The sequence below is a fragment of the Ctenocephalides felis genome, unplaced genomic scaffold, assembly GCF_003426905.1.
Source record: "Ctenocephalides felis isolate EL2017-DRISC unplaced genomic scaffold, ASM342690v1 CF-g0.4_SCAFFOLD_01886, whole genome shotgun sequence".
NCBI lineage: Eukaryota > Metazoa > Arthropoda > Insecta > Siphonaptera > Pulicidae > Ctenocephalides > Ctenocephalides felis.
In genome coordinates this window covers 113193681-113216943 of record NW_020538040.1, presented here as the reverse complement: position 1 = coordinate 113216943, position 23263 = coordinate 113193681, and the positions used below count along the sequence as shown (strand labels likewise).

At 30.5% G+C, this 23263-nt stretch overlaps 1 protein-coding gene across 1 annotated transcript in view; it reads left to right on the top strand.

Moving 5' to 3' along the window:
- The window catches only part of LOC113375741 (homeotic protein empty spiracles-like), a 39042-nt gene that overhangs the window by 4593 nt on the left and 11186 nt on the right, over window positions 1-23263 (top strand). The window contains exon 2 of the mRNA XM_026615686.1: window positions 19065-19237. Within this exon, the coding sequence (XP_026471471.1) occupies window positions 19065-19237 (173 nt within the window). The remainder of the gene's footprint in view (window positions 1-19064; window positions 19238-23263) is intronic.

Genomic DNA, 23263 nt, shown 5'->3' with positions numbered 1-23263 from the left:
AAATATTTTGTGTAAGAATGAATTAAAATAAAATATAAAAAACTACCACACAAGTAATTAATACACAAACACAAAACAAGAAGATGTCAAATGAAATATTACATTATAAACACAAACAAGTAAAAGAAATAAACGAAAATAATACTTTCGACGATGGCGCAAGAAATGAAATACGAATGCAATGAAAATCAAAAATGTCAGCGTTGAAAAAGATTTTGAAAACAAGTTTGTAAAGTCTAATCAATAACCAAAAAGCGAGATGTCGCTTTTGTCTAAATTGACACGCGTTTAATTATATCAGCCATAGATAAGGAATAATAATAATATGATAAGGATATCAGCAAAGAAGTAAAAAATAATTCCATTGCAGAATTTGTCTATGTATTTTGCATTGCGCCCCTGTGGCGGCAATAAAAAATGAATTACCTTTTCATTTACAGTTGCATGCCATCAAATAAAATCAAGCGCTTTTGTTGCATGTTACGCATTATGAAGAGTCGGCGCTGGGCGGCAGCTCAGCGCCCAATTGAATTACACGAACCCACTCGACTCGTTGTAAAAAATCGAACAATGAATGCGCCCGATCTGAGTTTTTTTTCGTTTTTAACATCGCGAATATCAATAACATAATAAGGGCGATATCATGAGCCCGATATTATCGGGGAGGGAAGTGTCATAAGCTCGATTATATAGGGCTGCTTTCGAAAGGGGAAGCCGAGCATTTCAGCAATACCGACGTGCTCAACATGGCTGACATCGTGTACTCGTATGTGAAATAATAAATATCTATATAGGCAAAGTCGAAGAAAAAATACGAAAGAATGATGTATTATTATTATGGCAGTTTTGAAACGCTGCTAAGAATGACAGCGCTAATTTTAACGTTCCCGTAATGAAAGGTCATTAAAGGAATGCTTATGTGTTGTGTATTTTTTCTGTGTTCTTTTCGAATATTTCAAGAGGCTCCACGCATTTGTATAATCGCGCGGTACAGTTTCAACAAGATATTTTCCGAATACGCGTAATGGGCCATAATTAGCGGACATGAGTTGTTATTAAAACGGCTAACTGATATACGACAATTATTTTAATACGTTTGAAATTCGTGTTAAGGCGCAAAAGTGCTAATTGTAGGTACTAAAACGTTTATTTCCGCATCTTCTTTGCGCTTGAATTATTTCTGATATCAACGGTAATCGGCTCTCAAATTTTTAATCACTGCAAGAAAACGTGACGAAATACAGGCTGTTCAATAAAATGATAATTTTCTTTCGACTTTTAGAAATCGAACCTGATATTTGAGCTGGTAAATCTGGAAATTCTGATTGTGTCCCGATTTTTCAATTGCTCAATAGCGCATGTTTATTGCTTTACATCGTATAAATATTTATTGTACATATGGAACATTTATATAATACGTTTGACATTTGTGACTGTGATAATATATTATTCTTGTGCTCGATTTTATGTCAACTATTTGTGTAAACGAGATAACACGAAATGACAAATTAGAAACATCGTTTGCGATAAGGTTTAACCTCTCGTAAAATAATTATCGGAATTAAAGCGCCATAGAAAAGATATTGAAATACATATTTCTATATTTAATCACATATACACATGTGTCAAACACATTAAATGTTGATAAGATATTTAATTAGTAGAATAATATGCACAGACAAGTCCGAGTAGGTCAAATGATGGAAATTCATTCACTAATATTATCTAATAATGTTGATTGATAAATGATCATTTTTGATATCTATTCCGAGAAGTTTTATAGATTTCATTATTTTTATATTTGTAAAAACTATATCTGTTATGCGATTAAATGCTAAATTGGTACTGATAATTACTCGCAGATTTTTCAAATAAAAATAACTCACGAATCCGTCGCACAACATCATCGTGCGTGTTTCGAATCTTAAGAATCCCCATCGAACGGTGAAAGCGCAAATCGCGCAATTAATTGTTACACATAATAAATACCCAATTGTAGCGATCATTTGTACATGTTTATAATAAAATACACGTTAATTTAGCACGCTTTCCAAACCGATCGTGATTATTTTCTTTGCTCTCTTGCTTCTTATATTTCTTTCGAATCAATTTTTCTAACGTGCGCGTCTTCCAATTAATGCGCGGGCATCGGGCTTGGAAAACGCGGAGGCGCCAACCTTTCAGGATTCGACATATGATTTGAAGATTTATTAATTTTTCAAAGATTATACAAAACGTTGGTAGGGAGACTGGGTACGGTAGTGCCACTTTTTATCAGCAATAATTTTGTTAATTCACTAGTTAGCTGGGAGAAAAGTAAATAAAATGGTGATTTAAACATTTGTCTACGTGGAAATACTGAACTACTGTCAATAAACACGACGGATTAGTCATAAAATCAAATCATACAATAAAATGACGAATGATACAATGGTCCTCACGTCTAGGAGCTTAGACACAAAAAATAGCTATGAACACCAAAATGGTTTATTACGACTTTTATTGAGAGAAATAAATAACACAATCATTTAAACAAAACTTGTGAATATAATATAACAATATATAAGAAAATATGTTTTTTTAACAAGAAATCTTTGCAAAATCTTTCGTTTTATTGTATCGAATCCTTTTCCTTTCTTTTTCGTATTTTGTCTTAGTTAAGTTAGATTTTCCTTTATCTGTTTAATCCGCGCCCGAAAACGAGAAAAAATACATGCCATATAAAATAATCTTAATTGCTAGTAATCAACATCAAATGTTTAACTTACAGCAGAAGAACAAAAATTACTTTACTTTTGACTCTAAAGCAATGAAATCGTGTTAATGTAGAGCGCTGAGTCAATGCATTATTGGAAACCGAACAAACATACTTTATATTTCATTAGTGGATAATAAATGATGTTAAAAATATAACTTTACAATTTTATATTTCTAATAATTTGTGATTATATATAATTAAGAAGACTAAATAATAAACTTTGAATAAAATAATTATAACACGTATGGGATTTTGTTAGAAATACAAACGCGGTTTATGGCCCTATTTTACTTGATCCCCATATGATAAACTAAACTAGATTGTATGATTTATCACTGATTAATCAATAAATTGAAAACTGACGTCGGACAATTTGTTTCGGGTATAATATAATAATATAATAGAACATATTATGTTGCTATTCATTATATTTTGAGACAATAATTATTGTCATACAGGTTCGTTATCCCTGACTGTTGCGCGAGTGTGCGACCAAGTTCATATTATAAACAAGTGTGTTTTGTAATTAACCATTCGACAACAAATCAATTTGCATAATTAGACTTGGTATTATCACGACGGACGGCGTACTTTACGTACTGCACAGTCAGAACACGAAGAATACGAAATACATGCGTTGAGCAATGCTTTTGGGATACATTAGTAGTCGAACTATAGAAATTCGTTAGTGAAAATGTACGATTTTTTTTATTATTATTATTCAATTTGATTGGTGAAAATAATATCTTTTGCCTACAGACAAGATGAACTTTCCGATAATTGAAAATAATCGTGTGGAACAATTAGAGTTTAAATACTAATTTTTAAAATTATAAAAAGCAAACAAAAGGCTTGACTGATATTCTTAATTAAAGTTTTCAAATAAATTTTATGTTTAGTTAATAAGGGTTAGTTTATTTCGCGAGACCTTAATATAATTTTTAAGTACATTCAATTGTGTTATAAGATGTATTGTTAATTTTAAATTAGATTCAACAGTTTTTTTTATATAAACTTTATAAAAGCTTACATTCGGGTGCGGTAAAAAAGACTAACTAATCCTTTACCCTGGCAAAGTTGTAAACAATACAAAAGTAAAACAAATAAATAAGAAATTTGTGCCCTGTTTGACTCCGCATACGGAGTAAAAATTATCAGGTGACAAATGTTTAAAAAACGGCAAAAAACACATTACTACAATAATAAATTAGCTTGGATTTTTACTGAACATAGTCAGATAGTTGTTTATTTGATATGTGCTATTTGTTGTGATCAATTGGGTTGGTTTTCACAACATAATTGCTCAAAGTCAAACTGGACCTTTATGCCCCGCCCTGCACTATAAAAATTCGTACAACGTGACAAGTTATAATTTTGCCAGTAAATGTATTCATTTTATATTAATATTTGAATTATAGTCAGTGTGAGTTTTTGATTAATAGATGTTATTGTATATGAGCATCGATCACAAATATTTTGGACAAAATTCAGCCTTAAATTGAATTTGTAAAAGCTATTTCAGGCAAATAATATTTATTAGTTTCAATGAGTTTTTGTACACTTGTACCAAACAATTAAATTTATTTTATCATTCACATGCGTGTTCTTGATACAACAAAAAATACTATTCTCTATTGTTGAAGTTGTAATATATTTATACCTATCTTTTATTGTAATTATATATATTTGTCTCGACTCATTTTATCACTATATCTATTATAGTTATTTATTATATTATGGTTAACATAATTATAACTTGCTGAATTGGTGGGATATTTTTTTATACAAGTTTTAAGATAAAATTGTAACTATTGCTGCTAGGAATTTTAAATATATGATTTGCGACCTAAATCTACAATATTTTAATAATACTTCTTCAAGCCTAATTATAATGATTTCACAGTGAATTCAGTTCAATAACAAAAGAGCTATAACAGAAAACACATTTAACTATAACACATTGAAATGGTAGAATGCAAATCAAGAATGCATTAGTATGTTTAATCTAGCAAAACTAATAAATAACGATAAATAATATTCTATTTCAAACGTGAGAATACAACATTTATATTAAGTTTTCATTGACATATGCTGGCAAATATAATTGTACAGCTTTAAGCAGATATTTATATTCAATTATAGGATGAGTTATATTAGAAATACACGTGTGGCGATCTCGTTACTTTAAATTATATTTTATATGCACACAACACACGACCCATTTGCTATCTTCGTCTTGAAGCATTGGCGTTGGGATCTATTACTGGTAAAATGGATCACCATCAAAAAATTATACATAGGGTAGGGCGAGGCATAAAGGCCCAATTTGACTTTAAGCATTTATATTGTGCAAATCAAAACAAATATATCACAATAAATAACACATATCAAACAAACAACTATCTGACCATGTGCAGTAAAACTACCAGCTAGTTTTACTGTTCATCATTGTAGAAGACGGTTTTCTTTTGCTAGTTTTCAAAAATTTGTCACCTGGTCCTTTTTTCCCCATAAGCGGAGTTAAATGCGACGGACAGGAGGCAAACTAGTCTTATTTTTATTTGCAAAGGAATTTTACGAAATAATAGGTACATCAACCAATGCAAAATGTAAATTTCATACATTTTTACACACATTACACTGTATATAACCTTGATGTGGTAACTTATGAAGAACAAAATCATTTACGAGTAGGTGAACAAAATGTGACAATAAAATTCTGATTCCAATTATAACTAATTATGCTGAACAATAATCAATGATATCGATATATTTTTGTTTTTATTCTAATTTTTCACTCTCCCCCGCCAATGCCTGAAGACTGCAAATAGCAATTCTGAGTGCGAAGTGTTCGAATTAATAACTTTCAATAGATGCACTAAGAATAAAGTGATAATAAATAATGTTACATGTATTACGAAAATAAATCAAAATTTTCTAACAGTTACTGACATTATTTATTGCCGTGCGTTACATCGAGTCGATGCTCACAAATTAATGAAATTAGGATCCCTGCGATGAGTTTAATGGATTAATCGAAACGTTTATCATATTAAATCAAACAATATTATGGCTTGTTTCAATGAGGTCCGATAATTGACTTTGCAAATTGCTTTACAGAAAAGGAATTATATATATATATAATTTAAAATATTTTTCTCATGAAAAATAGCCCATTTCGGGAACTGTGGTGTGAAATTGCAATGGAAAATCTACCACACTATTCTTCCCTGAATCAAGATAGAATTTAACTCAGCTCACGGATCTGCCCTAGGACAGTACTACCCGTTTTTATTTCAGTGCGAGTTTAATGTTTTTCGCGCGTTTTTATTACATAAATGTACTGTTTAAAATCACCATTTTCATTTTGCTTCAAACAAGACATTTCTTTGCAACAATGGCTAACAAACCGTAGACAATGGTAATTTGACGAGTGTGTTATTAAATTATTAAAATGATTTGAGAACGTGAAAGTATATTCAACAACATCAGCCACGCGATTTTCTAAATATAGTAATCAGGCCGTCCATACTTATTAACACTCATTTATTAGCAATATCTAATTAGGTGCCGATGATCGGATCGTTGTAAATTTATTCATTAGTGTAAAGAATAAATTACTATTTATAGTTACAAACTAATCTTAAATTTTAATATTGCAATTAATAAAAATAATACAACAAAAACTTAAAATACATTTAATGACAATATCGATAATGTATGTTGGGAATAAAATAGGTAATACAGTTAAAATAGTACTTGTATTAAAAGTTATTAAAAAGTAAAAATCAGTGATAATACAAAATTTGCTAATATAATTAATTTTACATACATTTTCCTTATAATATTTTTTATCGTATTTCTGTTTATTAACTATACTCTTGTTTAATAAGGTTTAATTAAATAACGTATATATAGAAGTTATGTTAAGGTCTCATAAACTAAACAACAGTGCTCACAGCCAACTAACAACGAAAGAAAATACTTTTGTTATGGATTTTTAAACGTGTTTTTTTATCTTCCGATAGCAACGTCGTAAGAATCAAAGTGACGGCTAGAAGTATACATCTTTTACCCATTTTTTAAAATGTTGTTGGTGAAAATTTCTTAACTTTACTTGTTTTTGAGATATCGGTGGTGGCTTTTTTACCCGCGGATCTTTAAACCCCGCTCTACTCTATAGCAAATGTTTATGTGACAAAAACATTGTCTTAGATTTAGCTTAGATTTAGAACTTAATATCAGTATCAGACAGCTATAAACATTTATCGAACAACGTAGCTGTACCAATAGGATTTTGTTTTCGGAGTCCTAAGAATTGTTATAAAAAGTGACCTAATGTACTGACACCGATCTGATTTGCTTCCACAGGCCCCTGATCACCTCTCTCTCTGGGATTGATATCCCAGACAGTCTTATAGTCAATTGAACATCGAGCAGCCGTTTAACCTTGCATTCTATAATAATTATCTCATCGCGTTTAATATAATTACACCTAATTCAACAGATATTATTTTTTTATTCGCCATTATACGGCCACGATTTCGAGAAAACTTAATGCGGCCATTCATTAATTACATATAAATTATAGACGTACATATATGAGCGTACGCATGTACAAATATGAGAAAGAGGCAATAATTGTTTTTAGAAGAAACTCGGGCTCTGTGTGTGGAATGATTTTAAATATTAGATTACAGTAAATTACATTAAATTACATCGCCCGCGGCCATATATGAGGATAATTAAAAGCCCATTTAAAGCAATATTTATATTGCATATAAATATCCGATATGACTGTTTACAAAAACATACATACATTATGCTACAAACACACACGCGAAAATTTGTAAATGCTCAGCACGCTATTGTATTTAACTAGTGCCTGGATATTTACTGAGCTGTTAAACGATTTTTAATATTGTTTGCTGTAAGTAATCTTTTTTTAGAAGTTATTTAAGAGAGAAAATTTAATTCATAAAACAAAATATGAAAACTATAATTAAAAATAAATGTTCTAACAGATTCATAATACCTTGCTTGTATTACGCAGGTATGACAGATGCATAATTTAAATTCCAAAAATATAAATAAAATCCCAAATATTGCATTTACTTCGCAGATAAAAATTAAAAATATAAATTCATTTAGGTTCATTGTAATTAATAAGTCTAAACATTATATTTTTGTTTCGGTTGTTTAAACAAACTAGCTCATACACACATAAAACTTAGTTTTGGTCATAAAACTGGGATCATACACGTAGGCTACTAAGAATTCGTAACTGTAACATACATTTTGTAGTGTTGTATTTTGGCTATAAAATATTTTGACAGTAAAACAATGAAAATATAATAGTATATATAAGCAAATTATAGTTTAGTAGTTATCATTTCGTGTAAATGCAAAGTTAATAAATTTCGTTGAAAAAAGTATTTTCAAAAACCGTAAGATCGAAAACTTGTAAAACGAGTACCATATAAAACGGGGGACGGGGAATCACATTATTATAATAAGAATAACAGTAGCAATTAAAATAAAAACACACTGTTTCAATAAAAGTCTATACATAGTTTTAAAATATGCTCAACTAATGAATTCTATTATGCTCTAAAATAAGCTATGTCAGTAATTGGTCATTACGACATCTCAATACAATCACTACTGACATTTACAAAACCATTTTAAATGTCCCTAAACTAAATACGTACCTATCTACCTTTTGTTCCAAAACAAGTCCATCACCTGATTTCTATTCAGCACACAGAGTACATCATTAAATTGATCACTAGTTGCCTCCTGGCTTTTCTGTCACGTTTATGAAGTACCTAAGCAAAGCGCAGTTGAAAAAAGATTTTATTAACAATAGAAGTAACATTATAATATAATTTGTTGTTCATCCAAATGTTTGTGAAAGATATTAATATGATATGGATAATTTCAAATTGATGATTATCCTACAAATTGTAATGATTTTTCAATGTAACCAACAACATAATGGCTAAATTCTTTTACCTAAGAGTATACCTAACATTGTTCAAAAATAAATTGATTTTTATCCTAGGTATCAAATTGACCGCAGGGTGCATCGCACAAAAACCCTGAAAGCTTATTATAATGAAATCACTGCTTTTCGTTAAACATTTGTGGTCGACATCAATTAAGTAATGCTAATTTTAAAATAATATTCACCATACGAATTGTATTACAATCTCAATAAAATCATAATTAGCATGTTCAAAACCATTTTGGATATCCCTGACCTAAACGCCTACCCAGCTTTTGTTCAAATAAAAGTCGATCACCTTATTTCTGTCCAAGGCACAGTATGCCGTCATTAAATTGACCCTGTGTACCTTTTTCGCTTTTCTGTTACATTTATTAAGAGCGTTAAGAACCCGCATGGCAAAGAACGCAGGAGGGATGCTTCTGAGAACTTCCATCGCCAGGTGCATTGCCGTGCACGCCGGTAAGGCACAGCCGAATGAGGGCGGAAATTAAAATTGGTTAATGTGTATTGCGTTAAAGAGATATAAAATAAACGGATTATGAGGGACCCGAAGAGATCACCGAGAGGGATTAAAATTAACTTATGCGATTAACCTAACAGTATATGCATTTTGAATGGGTCCTTCATCGGAATTTTTGATGCGGAATCTGATACGGCTCCTGTAGGTAATATTCTGCTGGAATAAATCCAAAGATTATAATGGCAATAGCAATTAATGTGTTTATGGTTACATAAATACAATTTTATTGGCTATAATTGTAAAAACTAAGAATGTAATTAACTCATACGATATAAGTATTAAATTATTTAAAAAACAAAAACTCCATAATTGTTACCAACTGATCCTTTACTCTGACAAAGATATAAACAATAAAATATAGTAAATAACAAAGTAAATTGAGTTAACAAATGCAATTTTACAAAAAAAGTTAAATAGTTACAACTATACTGATGATTATTTTCGACCGAAAAAATGTACCAATGAAGTTTATGTTTTGCACAGGTTGAATGATATTTCGTAAAATTCCTTTGAAATTAAAAGTTAGACATTGGATTTCTTTGCTCTTTCGCCCCACCCATGGGGTAAAAAGGATCAGGCTAAAATTAAAAAAAAAAACACACATTTCTACAATGTTGGATTAGCTGTGAGTTTTTTTGATAATAATTTGTTTGGTTTTCACAATATAAATGCTCCAAGTCAAATTGAACCTTTGTGCCCCTCCCTATCCTATAAATAAAAAAATCAGGTAGCTTTCTGTTATTAAATTCGGGAATTACAGTTTACCATTCTGAGCACTATTCTATAAACTTTTTGAATTCTTGTCTCAAGCATACTTGTTTTTTTTTTAGTTTATTATAATGGATATGCTTGATAAATATAAGAAATGAATTAATTATTTTATCTATTTAAAAAGGCAACTATTTTATATCGAGTTATAAAAAATCTTCCGCTATAATATCGCAGTGTATAAGTGTTTGACAGTTTATTGACGGCTGCCGTTGATGACCTTTTCGCGTTTCTGCACGTTCTGAGAACGCTCACCGAATCTATAACACATTTATTTTTGTTTAACATTAATAATTGCTGTGTAAAATTCATAGCAACCAAAATATATTTAATAATTTGGGAATAAATAAAGTTGATGGTTGAATTGGTTGGTTTGAATAAAGCGCTGAATGTGGTAAGGCGAGTTTGGCGATAGTGATTTGAAATTTTTTAATTAAATCTTTCTACACTATTTTTAATTTAACATCTATCAGATTGAAATTGAAATCTTTGTACAATAAAATAGAGATGATTATTAATGAAATAAAATGAACTGTAACTTGTATATTTTTATTTTTGTGGAGTCTAGCATCAGGCTAACCTAGAGAGTTGCACCGCGGTTGATTTATGCATCGCAGGCATTCTTACCGATCAAAAGTCTTATGAAAAGGTTAATAATGACATTCTCATTACCCAGCGTCAAGTATGTCCATTTAGTCCGCGTGTTTCCAATCAGGCTGGCGTTTGTATTCTCATATTACGCAGCCATTGTACCTCAATGTCTATTTTAAACCTATTAATCCTTTGAACAATACGAAATTTATCATTGTTCTTGTCAACTCTGAAAGAAAATATAATTTTCTAAAATAAAATAGAGATATTACAGATTTGTATTGAAAACAGTAGGAAATGGCATAGCATTATTAAAGGATTCGTAATAGATATTCTGATTTGAATTTTTAATACTAAATAGGTCTGGGCGAGGCACAAAGGTCTAATTTGACTTTGAGCAATTATATAGTAAAAATCTAACTAATTATACCACAGCGTTTGTAAAATTTCGTTTTTTAAGTTAAAATTCTTTTTTACTTACTGTCTTTTATTGTTTTCACTTTTGCCAGGGTAAAGGCTCTGTCGGTCCTTTTTACTCCACCCACGTGTAAGTTTTTATAGAGGTTATATGAAAAAAACTGTTAAATTTAACTTAAAATTAACAAACATCCAATAAAACAATTAAATAACGTATACTTAAAAGTTATATTTAGTTATATTCAAAAAAACTAGAACGAAAGAAAATTTTATTAAATAATTTATCTTCCGATAGCAGCGTTGTAAGAATCAAGGTGATTGCTGGTTTTACACCTTTTTCCCTCTACTTTCAAATATTGTTGTTACAAAATGTTTAACTTTACTTGTTTGTGAGATATCGGCGGTGAACACTTTTTGAATAATTAAAATAAATGGAAATAAAAATTGATATATGGGCGAATGGTGCAATCAACCGTGAGACACGTAGAATTTGTTTGCTTATTTCTGCAATTTATATATATATATATATATATATATATATATATGTGTGTGTGTGTGTGTATTTGTATATACCTTCAATTAAAAACGTATTACTCCGATTTGGAACGATAAAATTATTTGTACAGTTTTTATGCACGTATATAAATCGTTATGGCCGTAGCATGGACATTGTAGTGATATTTGCACACACACGCACACACACACACACACACATATATATATATATATATATATATATATATATCAAGATATGTTGATTTGAAAACAGTAAAAATAATGATAACTAATTCCATTGTAATTTACAACGCATTAATGTGCTAAGTGAATCAAGGTACGCTCTAGTGCAAGGTTTAAAAATAAACATTTAAAACAAATCTACAATAACAATTTGTAAGCAGAATTAATAACACCTTATTATACTAATTGCCTGTAACCGTGTCATTTGTGGCCATAATGATAACTGTGTATATTATATAGATTACCGAGCGTGAATGTAAATAAAATCCTGATTTTGTTTTACAATTGCTAAACACAGTTTTAGTATGTACAATTACTTTAAATATAAAGTATAATCGTAATGGCATCAATAATAGTTATGGTCTGTTTTATTTTATTTGTTTGCAATATATTGTTTGTAATAAATATTATTGCTAATTACATTTTACCATCCAATTAGTGTTATATCGTCGCTTGTTAAATGGTCTACGATGCCCGTAGTGTTTTTATGTCTTGCGCGTTCTCTTCGCCCTTATATCACATTCTGTCAACCGGGCTACACTTCTCATTTTCTCTACGAGGCGATTTAAAATAAAATACAAAAGAATAAATAAAAAAAGTACTACTAGTTTATGTAAGCTTGTAAAGCAGTTACTAGAAAATACATTTATAGTGCGTACAAACCGTTGTATAATTTAGTTTATGTTTCAACTCATATACGCCCTGGAGATCCATTTCCAGAATATATATATATATATATATATATATATATATATATATATATATAGGAAAATATTTCTTTATCGCTCATAAACTTTTCGTCCGAGCCAGCATCATAAATCATTTTAATAAAGAACGTTTACTGACTATTATACAAATTCTGTAATTGTCCGGTTATATGTTAAATAACTTCGATGCGCGATCATTAAGCCCAGCAATATAAGTTGTCGTATATAAACCGATGGGTTTACGTCTTGGCGTGTTTCTTCTAATTTGCATTGCACGTCTGTGGTAGAAATGCAGAGACAACCGTGATCAAATCGGATCCCACATGGATGTGACGATCTTCACGTCTTGTAATATCGCCAACAAGTGAGAAACATATGTCCAATTGGTAATATCAACCATAAATCAGCAATCTGAAGTTGCCGACTTCGTAGTTGAATAGGAATGAAATTGGCTGTTTTCTGAGAATAATGACTTTTGCGATTACAACGCATCAGTTAGTTGTGACAATTAATTCTGGCCGTTCCATTTTTTACAGCCTATGGGGTAAAAAGGACCAGATGACACTTTTTGAATAACAGCAAAAAACACACATGAATTCTTTAGGATATTACTGAACATTGTCAGATAGTTGTTTGTTTCATATATGTTATATGTTATTTATGATATAATTATTTTGGTTTTTGAACAATATAATTGCTCGAAGTCAAATTGGACTTTTGTGCCCCCCCTACCCTTCTCAATCCTCCAAAACAGTACAAATTCAATTTTCAATTTAAATAAAACTATTATTAAAGTATTCTCTACTATTATAAGATGTTCCATATATCATTACATTCATTACATGTAAATTTCACCTCTGGCAATTTCTTTCGTTCAGCAACATTCGATCGCACCAAATGATTAATGCGTTTATTGAAAATAATAAGAATGAAAAATTGAAAGCATTACAATATTTTATCCCAAGTGGCCTACCGGAATTTAGTATTCATAATCAAGTTGAAGAAGCGTGAAATCTAATAATATGCACTACTGGTAAACCGATAAGGTTTGTTTACATTGGTTTAACGCCATTAAAAATTGCATTGTGATACGCACGAACGGCAAAGAGAAAAACGACTCAGTCTACGATGCAGAAATGAACTCGTTGAAACGGCATCGATATTTCTGAATAAATCGAATGCAAAGCGAAACAACGATGCTGAAACAATAAAAACGCGCGAAACAACTCGCTGATCATTATTAAATGCCGCAGTGCGGAGCGCACAAGACAGAAGTGTCGCGCGTTCCGGGAGCAACGCGATCGCGCTGACTCGGCCTGTCGACGGACGAACAGGGCTGGCAGGTAAAGGACACACGCGGGAATAGACAGAAAAAGAACACGTTATGTACAACATATGTTTAGACAATATACTAGAAATAAAATGTTCAGAATTATCGATACATTATTGTTTCACCTTTTTTTGTTTCACTATAAAAATTAACTAAACTTTAAAAAATCGACCGCGAGCAATGCGTACTCTTACTGTGTTCCATATCGAAATGTCTCGGTAGTTCACAAAAACTGATCTTTGAAACAAATATATAAGTAAAGATATTATATGTGTTTATATGGGATATTACCAATTTCATGACTAAAGTATAACCCTCAAGTAAGTAAATAAATAAATAGGTCATATAAATATCTCAAGTTCTTTCTTCGTAAACCAAAGATGACATGATATAATATAGATTTGTAGATATAAATTTATAATCGAGTTGAAGAAAAGTGAAATTTAATAATATGCATTTACCATTTCTATGGTACATATTTAAAATGATATAAGATATTGTAAGAGTTTTATCGTGATCAACAGTCAAAAAATATCTTTGTCAATCTCAATTCAAAAATAGTGATTCACTGATATAGTACATCATTTGCCCTGCGGTAAAATGTCACTTACGCCTAGTTAAATTATAATTCGTTCTCAACCCTACCGTTTATCCTCTGCTCCGACATGAGTGTGGTGCCTCGTGATTTGCCAGACGAAAGGGGATAAATCTGATCTCGCTAACAATGAGCTCTTGATAAGCGTCGTTTCATTTTATAATGCGTTTCGTTATTTATCAACATAGCCTGGGAGAAGCGCGAAACGTTAAAACGATTGATTCAAGATATCCAACGAGGATATGGATATTATCCACACATATGGCTGCTAACCATATGCAATATACTTGAAACGATGCTTCGATGATTTTATCGTTTTGTTTTGCCTAGTAAACAAATCAACTTGGATAAGGTTGCGTTATGTTTTTGATATTTTAATGATAGTATGTCGTAGGGCTCAAATATAACCACAAGTCAATACGAAATACACAACACAAAACCTTGACTTTATTTTATTTGTTTGTTTTAAGTTACATCTGTTAATTAATATCGAGTAACAGAAATTTATTGTGAACTTAAAATACAAAATAATATAGAAGACTAGTGGTGCATAGCATCAAAAAAATGTTTTTTGAATCATTCAAATCCGGTGCTCCGTTCTATTAAAAATTTAATTTTCATTTCTTACATTTTTTGCGAAACGGCTGGACCAACTTTTGCCAAAAACTAATCAGCACGTCTTTCAATATACATACACACACCAATTTTTCCTTAGGTATGTCAAAATATTCAGAAACCGTAATGATATGCAAAAATTTATATATATACTACCCAAATATCAAAGTTTTTTTTTAAATTTAGAAACATTAAAAAGTTATCAAAGATCAAGTTAAACTGGATTTTACAAAATGAAAATTAAATATGTCATGATGGCAGTATGTTTTTAATAGCTCTTTTCATACCTATATAAGTTAATTGAAACAAAAATATTTATATGCAAACAATATTATATTATGATAGTATAATGATATTCCCAGAGTATGTGTATACAATTTATATCTTTATGTAAAAATCAATGTATTGTATGTATTGAAGTCAAATAAAGCAAATTTTCAAATTAAATTAATTAAATTAAACATGTCACTCTCTGAGCGTGTCAGCATGTGGTGACATTTATTGGCTTATAACAATATTGATTTTAAAATAAATACGATACTGCATGTACTATTTGAAAAGATTATTTCAAACAACTACATAGTGAACTTTCACTAAAGTCTTTATATGACACCTACATAAATATCAAAACTTACTGTCGATCGTAAAACTTACTCGATTGTGAATACTAGTGGCGAATGTAGATTGATTTTTTGCATCTCATATAGGTACATTTTAACAAATTACTAATTATTCAAGTTAAGACAAATTTTAATCTATAAATGACCTATATTATTATTCATACATTCACTGTTAACGTTTGCAAAATTAACGGCTCAGTCAAACATAAGTACTTAACTAATATAACATCTATGACATCATATTAAATCTGATGATTCCGTTAAACTGTCGTGTTCCTGCGCTTTCTAAGAGCAAACATAAAATAGTTAACAAATTGGTTAATAATATATTGAAGTTAACAAAATACACTTAATAACTTATAGAAGGATGAAATAGCGACGGTATGATTACAAAGTAGAATCTATTATCATAACATGTATAGATAAGCACCTTACAATATCCATATAAGCATTTGCCGCATACCTTAGAAGAAATAAGGATATGATATTGGAGGCTATCATAAAATATCATTTAAATCTGTATTAAGGTTCCTCGATGTTATGCGTGTGAACAAGCCAGTGATTCATTTACTTCCGTGACAATTATACATAATTGTGAGCATCACATAAATAAGGCATTCTATCGCTGAATTTGAATAATAGTATTTTTATGTAAATAGATACACATGGGACTATCAGAGGCAGCAATTTGACGATTTTACGTGTTCGCGCGTAGTTAAGGACTAGAAAATCTATCATTTATGAAAATTCGAATTCTAATCATGGCAGGACATGAAACTCGAAAATAGACAAAGATGACAAAACAAATAGATCATTAATATGTTTTATGTGTGCTTCTTTAGGTAAAATATGTAAACATAATATATATTTATATATATATATATATATATATATAATATATTGCAAGCACGTGATTCATTCAAACTACGCAATTTGTTTCATTATTCATCCCTTACAATGTTGTTTATATACGCGCATCGATAGTATTCATTGTTATCAACGGTTCACCAAAATAACATACAAACTACGTAAAAAGTCTTATTACGAAGGTGACCATATTTTTTTGCATGAAATCCGGGACGGATTATAATGTGTGTGAGAGTGAAGGGGAGGAGGGTTGGTGAGGTAAAAATTTATATGCACATTTTTTCGGTTCAAATTTTGTAGTTAAAATATATTTAAAAAATATTGGCAATCAAAACATTTTCAAAAATCCGGGACTATCCGGGACAAAACACCTAAAAGCGGGACAAATATTGCTTTTAGAAAAAGCCGAAAGTCGGGACTGTCCCGGCCAATCTTGGACGTATGGTCACATTATTATTACACATTCTCCTAGAAATCCTTCTCTGCACACGCATAAATATTCAGTTTAATAATAAATATCAAAAGTTTTTGTTTGTAAATATACGAAATACTATAACATCATACGAAATTTAGTGCCTAAGAATAATTCTGATTTCTTCACATATGTGTGAAGACTCACACTAAACCCAACATTATAAATTGTATGAGCGTGTATGCAACAAAATTAATTATTTATATACCAATATTGAGTTCATTTAGAATTTATATTATTTACAATTGAACATTTTTAAATACCTAAAAATAAATATTTAATTGATCTGACCGTCGTTAAACGCGGAATCTTGTACATAATTACATTTCAAATACCACAAAGGAAGTAAAATGATATTTCCATATAAATTATAGCAGAATAAAATGTGAACGTATTGACAGCTGGATAATTGCCCATTAAGTACTCGTGATAATTAAAATATTTAACGCATGTACGCAACATTGAGTTAAACGAGTTTACATTCTGTAAACACGTGAAGAAAAAAATCTTGTGATTACAGCGAATAAATCAGACAAAACGCAGTAATGAGCGACTGAATAGAGTCAAGTATTCTATAATTACGGCATTTACAGTTTGCAACTTCGACGATGCGTGCAATCCAATAATACGCATTTCAGAAAACATCAAATGAACATAATTAGAAGGAACGTTTTTTTATATTTTTTATTTGCGGCTGACGTATCGCATAATCATGTGCGCCATGATACGAAAATAATGCCATTATCTTGTTCTTCCATTTTGTTGGCGTGTTGACAGCGGAGCTGTACATGTACTCATCATAATGCGGTATAAAGTACGTGGTATGCATTACATTAACAACTTACAACAACTCGTGCCTTTTATATTATTTCGTACGAATGCCACCATTCATATATCTAGAGATTTGAATTCTTGACACAACGTACGATCCATTACATATTTCAACTTTTGCACCAAGTTTCTCGTTTTGAAAATACATACTCGGAAAATACTCGGACTTAAAATGTAAAACTTATGTAAATGGTACGGTTGTGAAAGGGTACGGTAGTGACAGTCGTCATAACAGCTCAACTATACTGTTTTTGATATAGGGTGCAAAGCGAGAAAGATGAAGTGCATTAAATCAGCGCCCTACATTAACATAATCTGTAGACCGCATTACTTTTAAAATGTCAAAAGTAAGTTTTTTTTGTTCGATATCTTTTAGTAATAACTATTACTTGTATACAGATAGATCACTTAGTTTGTTATATTGCTGCAAGTTTATCATTAGTAGTTAATTACCAGCAATTTCAATGCTCCAATTCCATTTTTACAATTCTATACAGAATTATGTTATGTATATAGACTTACACGTTTTATTTTTCCATATCTATTCAGAGAAATATAAATATATATTATGAAATTATAAATTATCTTCAATGATTGCTCGGACATGCTAATATGTTATCTATGTGACATGTAGATTATACACAGCTCAATCAGCAAAATTATAAATCATCCCGATTTTTCAGTATTTAGCATAAAAATTGCTTTGCGTCAAATATTATCTGCAACCCAATGCATTAAGCAAATTGCAAATCTTTAACATTACGCAAATGCAATCAATTTTGTTAGTTTTTCATATTTATCACTGAATTATTCTGTATAATTTTTTATTAAATTCACATGAGAGCGCCTGTAATAACATATAATAATATTATATGTTTTAATTTTAATAACATATGACAAATATTAGATCATTATAAGCAATAACAATATGTATTTTTTTCATTATGCATTTTCGAGCAAAAGTTAGGGTAATTATCCGTTGAACTGACGTCAACCTAATTAGTGCTTGATTATATAATGAACATTTTATGTTTTTTTTAGTATAATGAATTTGAAAAAATTTTGCAACAACTGTTTTGAAATACCAATAGTTTTAAATTATAGATGCAGCAAGGCTAAACATTTTAATTTTACATTTATTTGTTGTAAAAGCTGTGGCAATGAATACAAATTGAACACTATCTGATATTTTATGCATTTGTCTAATAATTGACTATAATTTCAGGACCTGATATACCCGGATTCCTGCTGCAGCCTTTCAGAAAACCAAAACGAGTACGAACCGCCTTCTCGCCATCGCAACTTCTCAAATTGGAGCATGCGTTTGAAAGCAACCACTATGTGGTTGGAGCAGAACGTAAACAATTGGCGCAGGCACTCAGTTTAACGGAAACTCAGGTAAATATCTTAATTTAATACAAGTTTTATAGTCATGAATACTAGAAATATTTGTTGTGGTAATCATATTTTTTATCAAAATGTAATTAATAAAATCACATAACAGGATAAGTGCTTATTTCTATAAGTACTTATAAGAATGATAAGAAATGATAAGAAAATTTCTTCTGTGTTTGGAAATTTATTTGATACCATGAACGGTATTTATTACATATATGTACTGATGCAATTGGGTATATTCACGGAATTTTTTTATTGTGTCGATAAATTTTATTAATTGAGTATTGATAAGTATGTTGAGTTGAAATGCTAATTGCATAAGATATAGAGATACATGTCCAATTTAAATAGATATTTTCTTGAGCGTATTTATGTTGAACACACATAGCTGTCCGTGGACGTGCTAATAAATAGCGCGAGTCAACGATGAAGCGTTCGAACATTTATTACCTTTCTAAAGCCAATCCTTTCGCAGACCGTACATTTCTATTTATATTGTGCAAAGTTTCGATGAGATCTCGATTTGTCCGGCAATAAATTTATAACTTCAGTATTGCATTAAGTATTGGCTTCTTATCGCCTTAATGCATCCGCATTATCCCGCTTTGTTGCCATCAATGTATACATCTAAACTAAAAAACTCTTTACTGGTATTAAGTAACCGTAAAAAATGCTCCATCCAATCGAATCGTTCGCCGTAATCGAAGTGTCAGACGATCTTTCATATCTGCTATCGGGCGGTCGGTCTCGGTTTGCGCGGGGTTAACGTCGTGCGCGCGTTCGGCGCAACTACGGAGGAAAGATTCGACTATACCTTTTAGGGAAAACTGGAATAAAATCACACTAGCCTTTCTTATTCTTGTACCGTCTCGGTAGTAACTTTAGTAAATGATTGTTGATAGATTTAATTTACAATAAAAAGAATCAAGCGGCTTCATGTAGTTCAAATTTAAGATTATAATATGAATAAAAATACTTTCGAAAACGTCGTACGAATTGAAGTGATAGCTAGTTATATATTTTTTCCCCTTTACTTTCAAATATTGTTGTAAAAAATTCCTAACTTTACTTGTATTTGAGATTTTGGGGGTGGACCTTTTTATCCGCGTAACTTTGAACCCCGTTCTACCCTAAAAACCAAATAAAAATGAAAAATCATAAAAATATGTTAGAAGATGTATCGGTGTACTATCCAATAATTATTAGAACTGACAAAAATTTCTGATGATTTCATCCTTAAGGATACACTTTTAAACCTTTATCCCCTACTTCTTGTAGTATTATTAGTAGTGAAAGTGTGGAGAACAAGAATAACAGACGTAGCCTCACACTGCGCTGCGAACCTCCATCGGCGACTCTATTATTTTGTATCATTCGTGTTAAACATCGAGCACTGGCTGTTGTGAAAATTTTTAGAGATAAGTGCACATGCACTTATCGAAATTACTCCGTTGCTGTCAATAATATAGTGGATCTTGTTGGTATATCACGATACTTTCCTTGTTTGTTCTGTTTCTTCATAGTATGAAATGATTTAATGTCTTAATGCTGTACAAATAAAAGTTTTTCTGAGGTCTAAAATTACAATCATGCACAAACCATTTATTCACACGTATATGTATATATATATATATATATATATATATATATATATATATATATATTACTTATGCCTATATACATTTATCTGCAGTACTAAATTGAATTACTATTAATACTTGTAAAACTACACTATTACTAATCTGTCATACTCAATATGATATATTTATGCGTCAGACATGTTTACATACTAAATCACATTTAATGGTGAGAATTATATGAAGTACGATAATAACTACTTAGTTCAAACTATGTTTACTACATTCTTGCAACTGCCTTTAAAAAAGTATTATATTGGCAAGCAGCAACAGATATGTATTAATAGAAGGATATATAATTAATTAAATGTCGGTTATTTTGTTATTGTTCAAGAAGGAGATCTACAGTATAATAAGTTAAGCGCAGACAATCATTTGTGATCAGACTTACTTTACTTTTATAGTTTTTTCTTATACTCACGTATAATGTATCTTTATATTTAGACAAAATACTAATTATATGTGAGGTTTACTAAATGGTGGCCAGCATGGGACAATGGTAACGGTTATTAGAATATTTCTATCACCAAACAGTTTTAAAAAACAAGTTTGTCATTAAGTTAATTACCCAATAATTTTTCCTTATTCTGCTATGATAGTAAGACATCAGTATTTCAAACTTACTTAACATAATTGGCTACTACCTGTACTCAAATGTGTTACGGGTTTTATGAAACTCGAGAAGCCCGTGTTATCTATTATCTAGCAAATGCCTTCTGCGTTTATGAATCTTTCTGCAAAGTGTGTTTGATCATCAGCGTCCTATCATAACATCACTCAACGCGTTTGCGGAGATACAGTCGCGTCCAAACATGGTAAAATCGTCGCCTTCGTAGAACATTAAGCTTGGTTGGATTATGTTTTGAATACGGCGTAAAAATATAATAATATTCATTGAATCCGAGCGTATTTGCTACGAAAACATGAGAAAAATGATCACTTCAATTGATAATATTTAGATTTTACAAATAAATTTTTCTCTTGAATGAATTGAAAAATAAACATACCGCTGCCACCACGTTATAAGCTCATAACGTGGTGGTAGCAGTATGTATGTAAAAAATAAAAATAATTATAATTGATGTTTATATGTAAAGATGGTTCAATAAAAAGTTAAACAGATCGAACAAAATTGTGCACAGAGGGATCGGGACGAGACAACGTTAAATTTTACATAAATTGCCTTTATGTTGAAATACATTGGAACGCAACTTTGAGCGTACTTTAGTGTGAATATTTGGCATAGTTTATTAAATAAAGGTTTGTATTTTTAATTTGCAACATCGATATCACAAATCATGCTATTATTTAATTTAATCAGTTATCTTGGTCTTTCTTGTTGATCGTTTTGTATACTCTAAAATAACTAATGTGTTGGTTCTTTACGTGGATAAATACAAAACTTTAGTTGAGATTCTTCAGATTATACTGCTCTAACCTTAACTATGATTGTTCCACCTTTTTGCAGAACTTATGGTATGAGTTCTGTTGTCATTAACAGGCTTTGTGATCTTGTGCAATACCTGTTTGTTTGCGGTCCGACTTGTTGAGATCGCTACTGACAAGACCAAAAGAGTTTTGTTGCCACTCGACGTGTTCTGCACAAATGACTGTAATAGGAATGTTTGCGAACAATGGCTTCCAGTTTTATGTGTTTAATTAAAATAATAACAGTGGTAAATTCACAAACCACTAGAGGAGAAGGAGATAGATAAATAATTTAGCAAATACATTTCTAAAAATTTTATTCACTTAAAAATGTTGGTTCTTCTTTTTGTCGAAGACGTACCAGGCTCAAGTTTAATTTCCGACGTGAATTTTTGTTTAAATTTCTATATTTCTATTGAATTTGTAATTTTAACAAAGAATTGTTGTCGTCTAAGCAAAATTACCTTTGTTCCATTCTTTTTCTATTTTGCTGGTCGGCACAACATTCTTAAGTGCTCGATTATATCATTGTAGAAGACTCACTTCTATAATGAAGTGATGAAATCTTGTTTTGCATTCTGCGATTATAATTAGATTCTTCACAACACTGCTGAACTAAATAATTCGTTTGTTATTACGTGAGCTAAAAAGTAGTGTTTTCACTTCTTGATATAAATATAGTAACTATTATTCAAAAGGCCAATTAAGTGTTATATAATATGATAAACTTCGGCATGAATTATTGGCAGTAACGATGAATTGTATTTGATGTTGCAATTAGGTGTGGATCTCATGCTATAATTGCAAGTGATTGTATTAAGCTCTGAAATTGGTATAAAATTTTGAACTTTGATTCAGTATTAATTATTTACGCAAAAACTAATTGCTCGTAATTAACCATCAATGCTCAACTTACAGCCAAATAACTAACAAAGTAATCTATCTGTATACAAGTAACAAG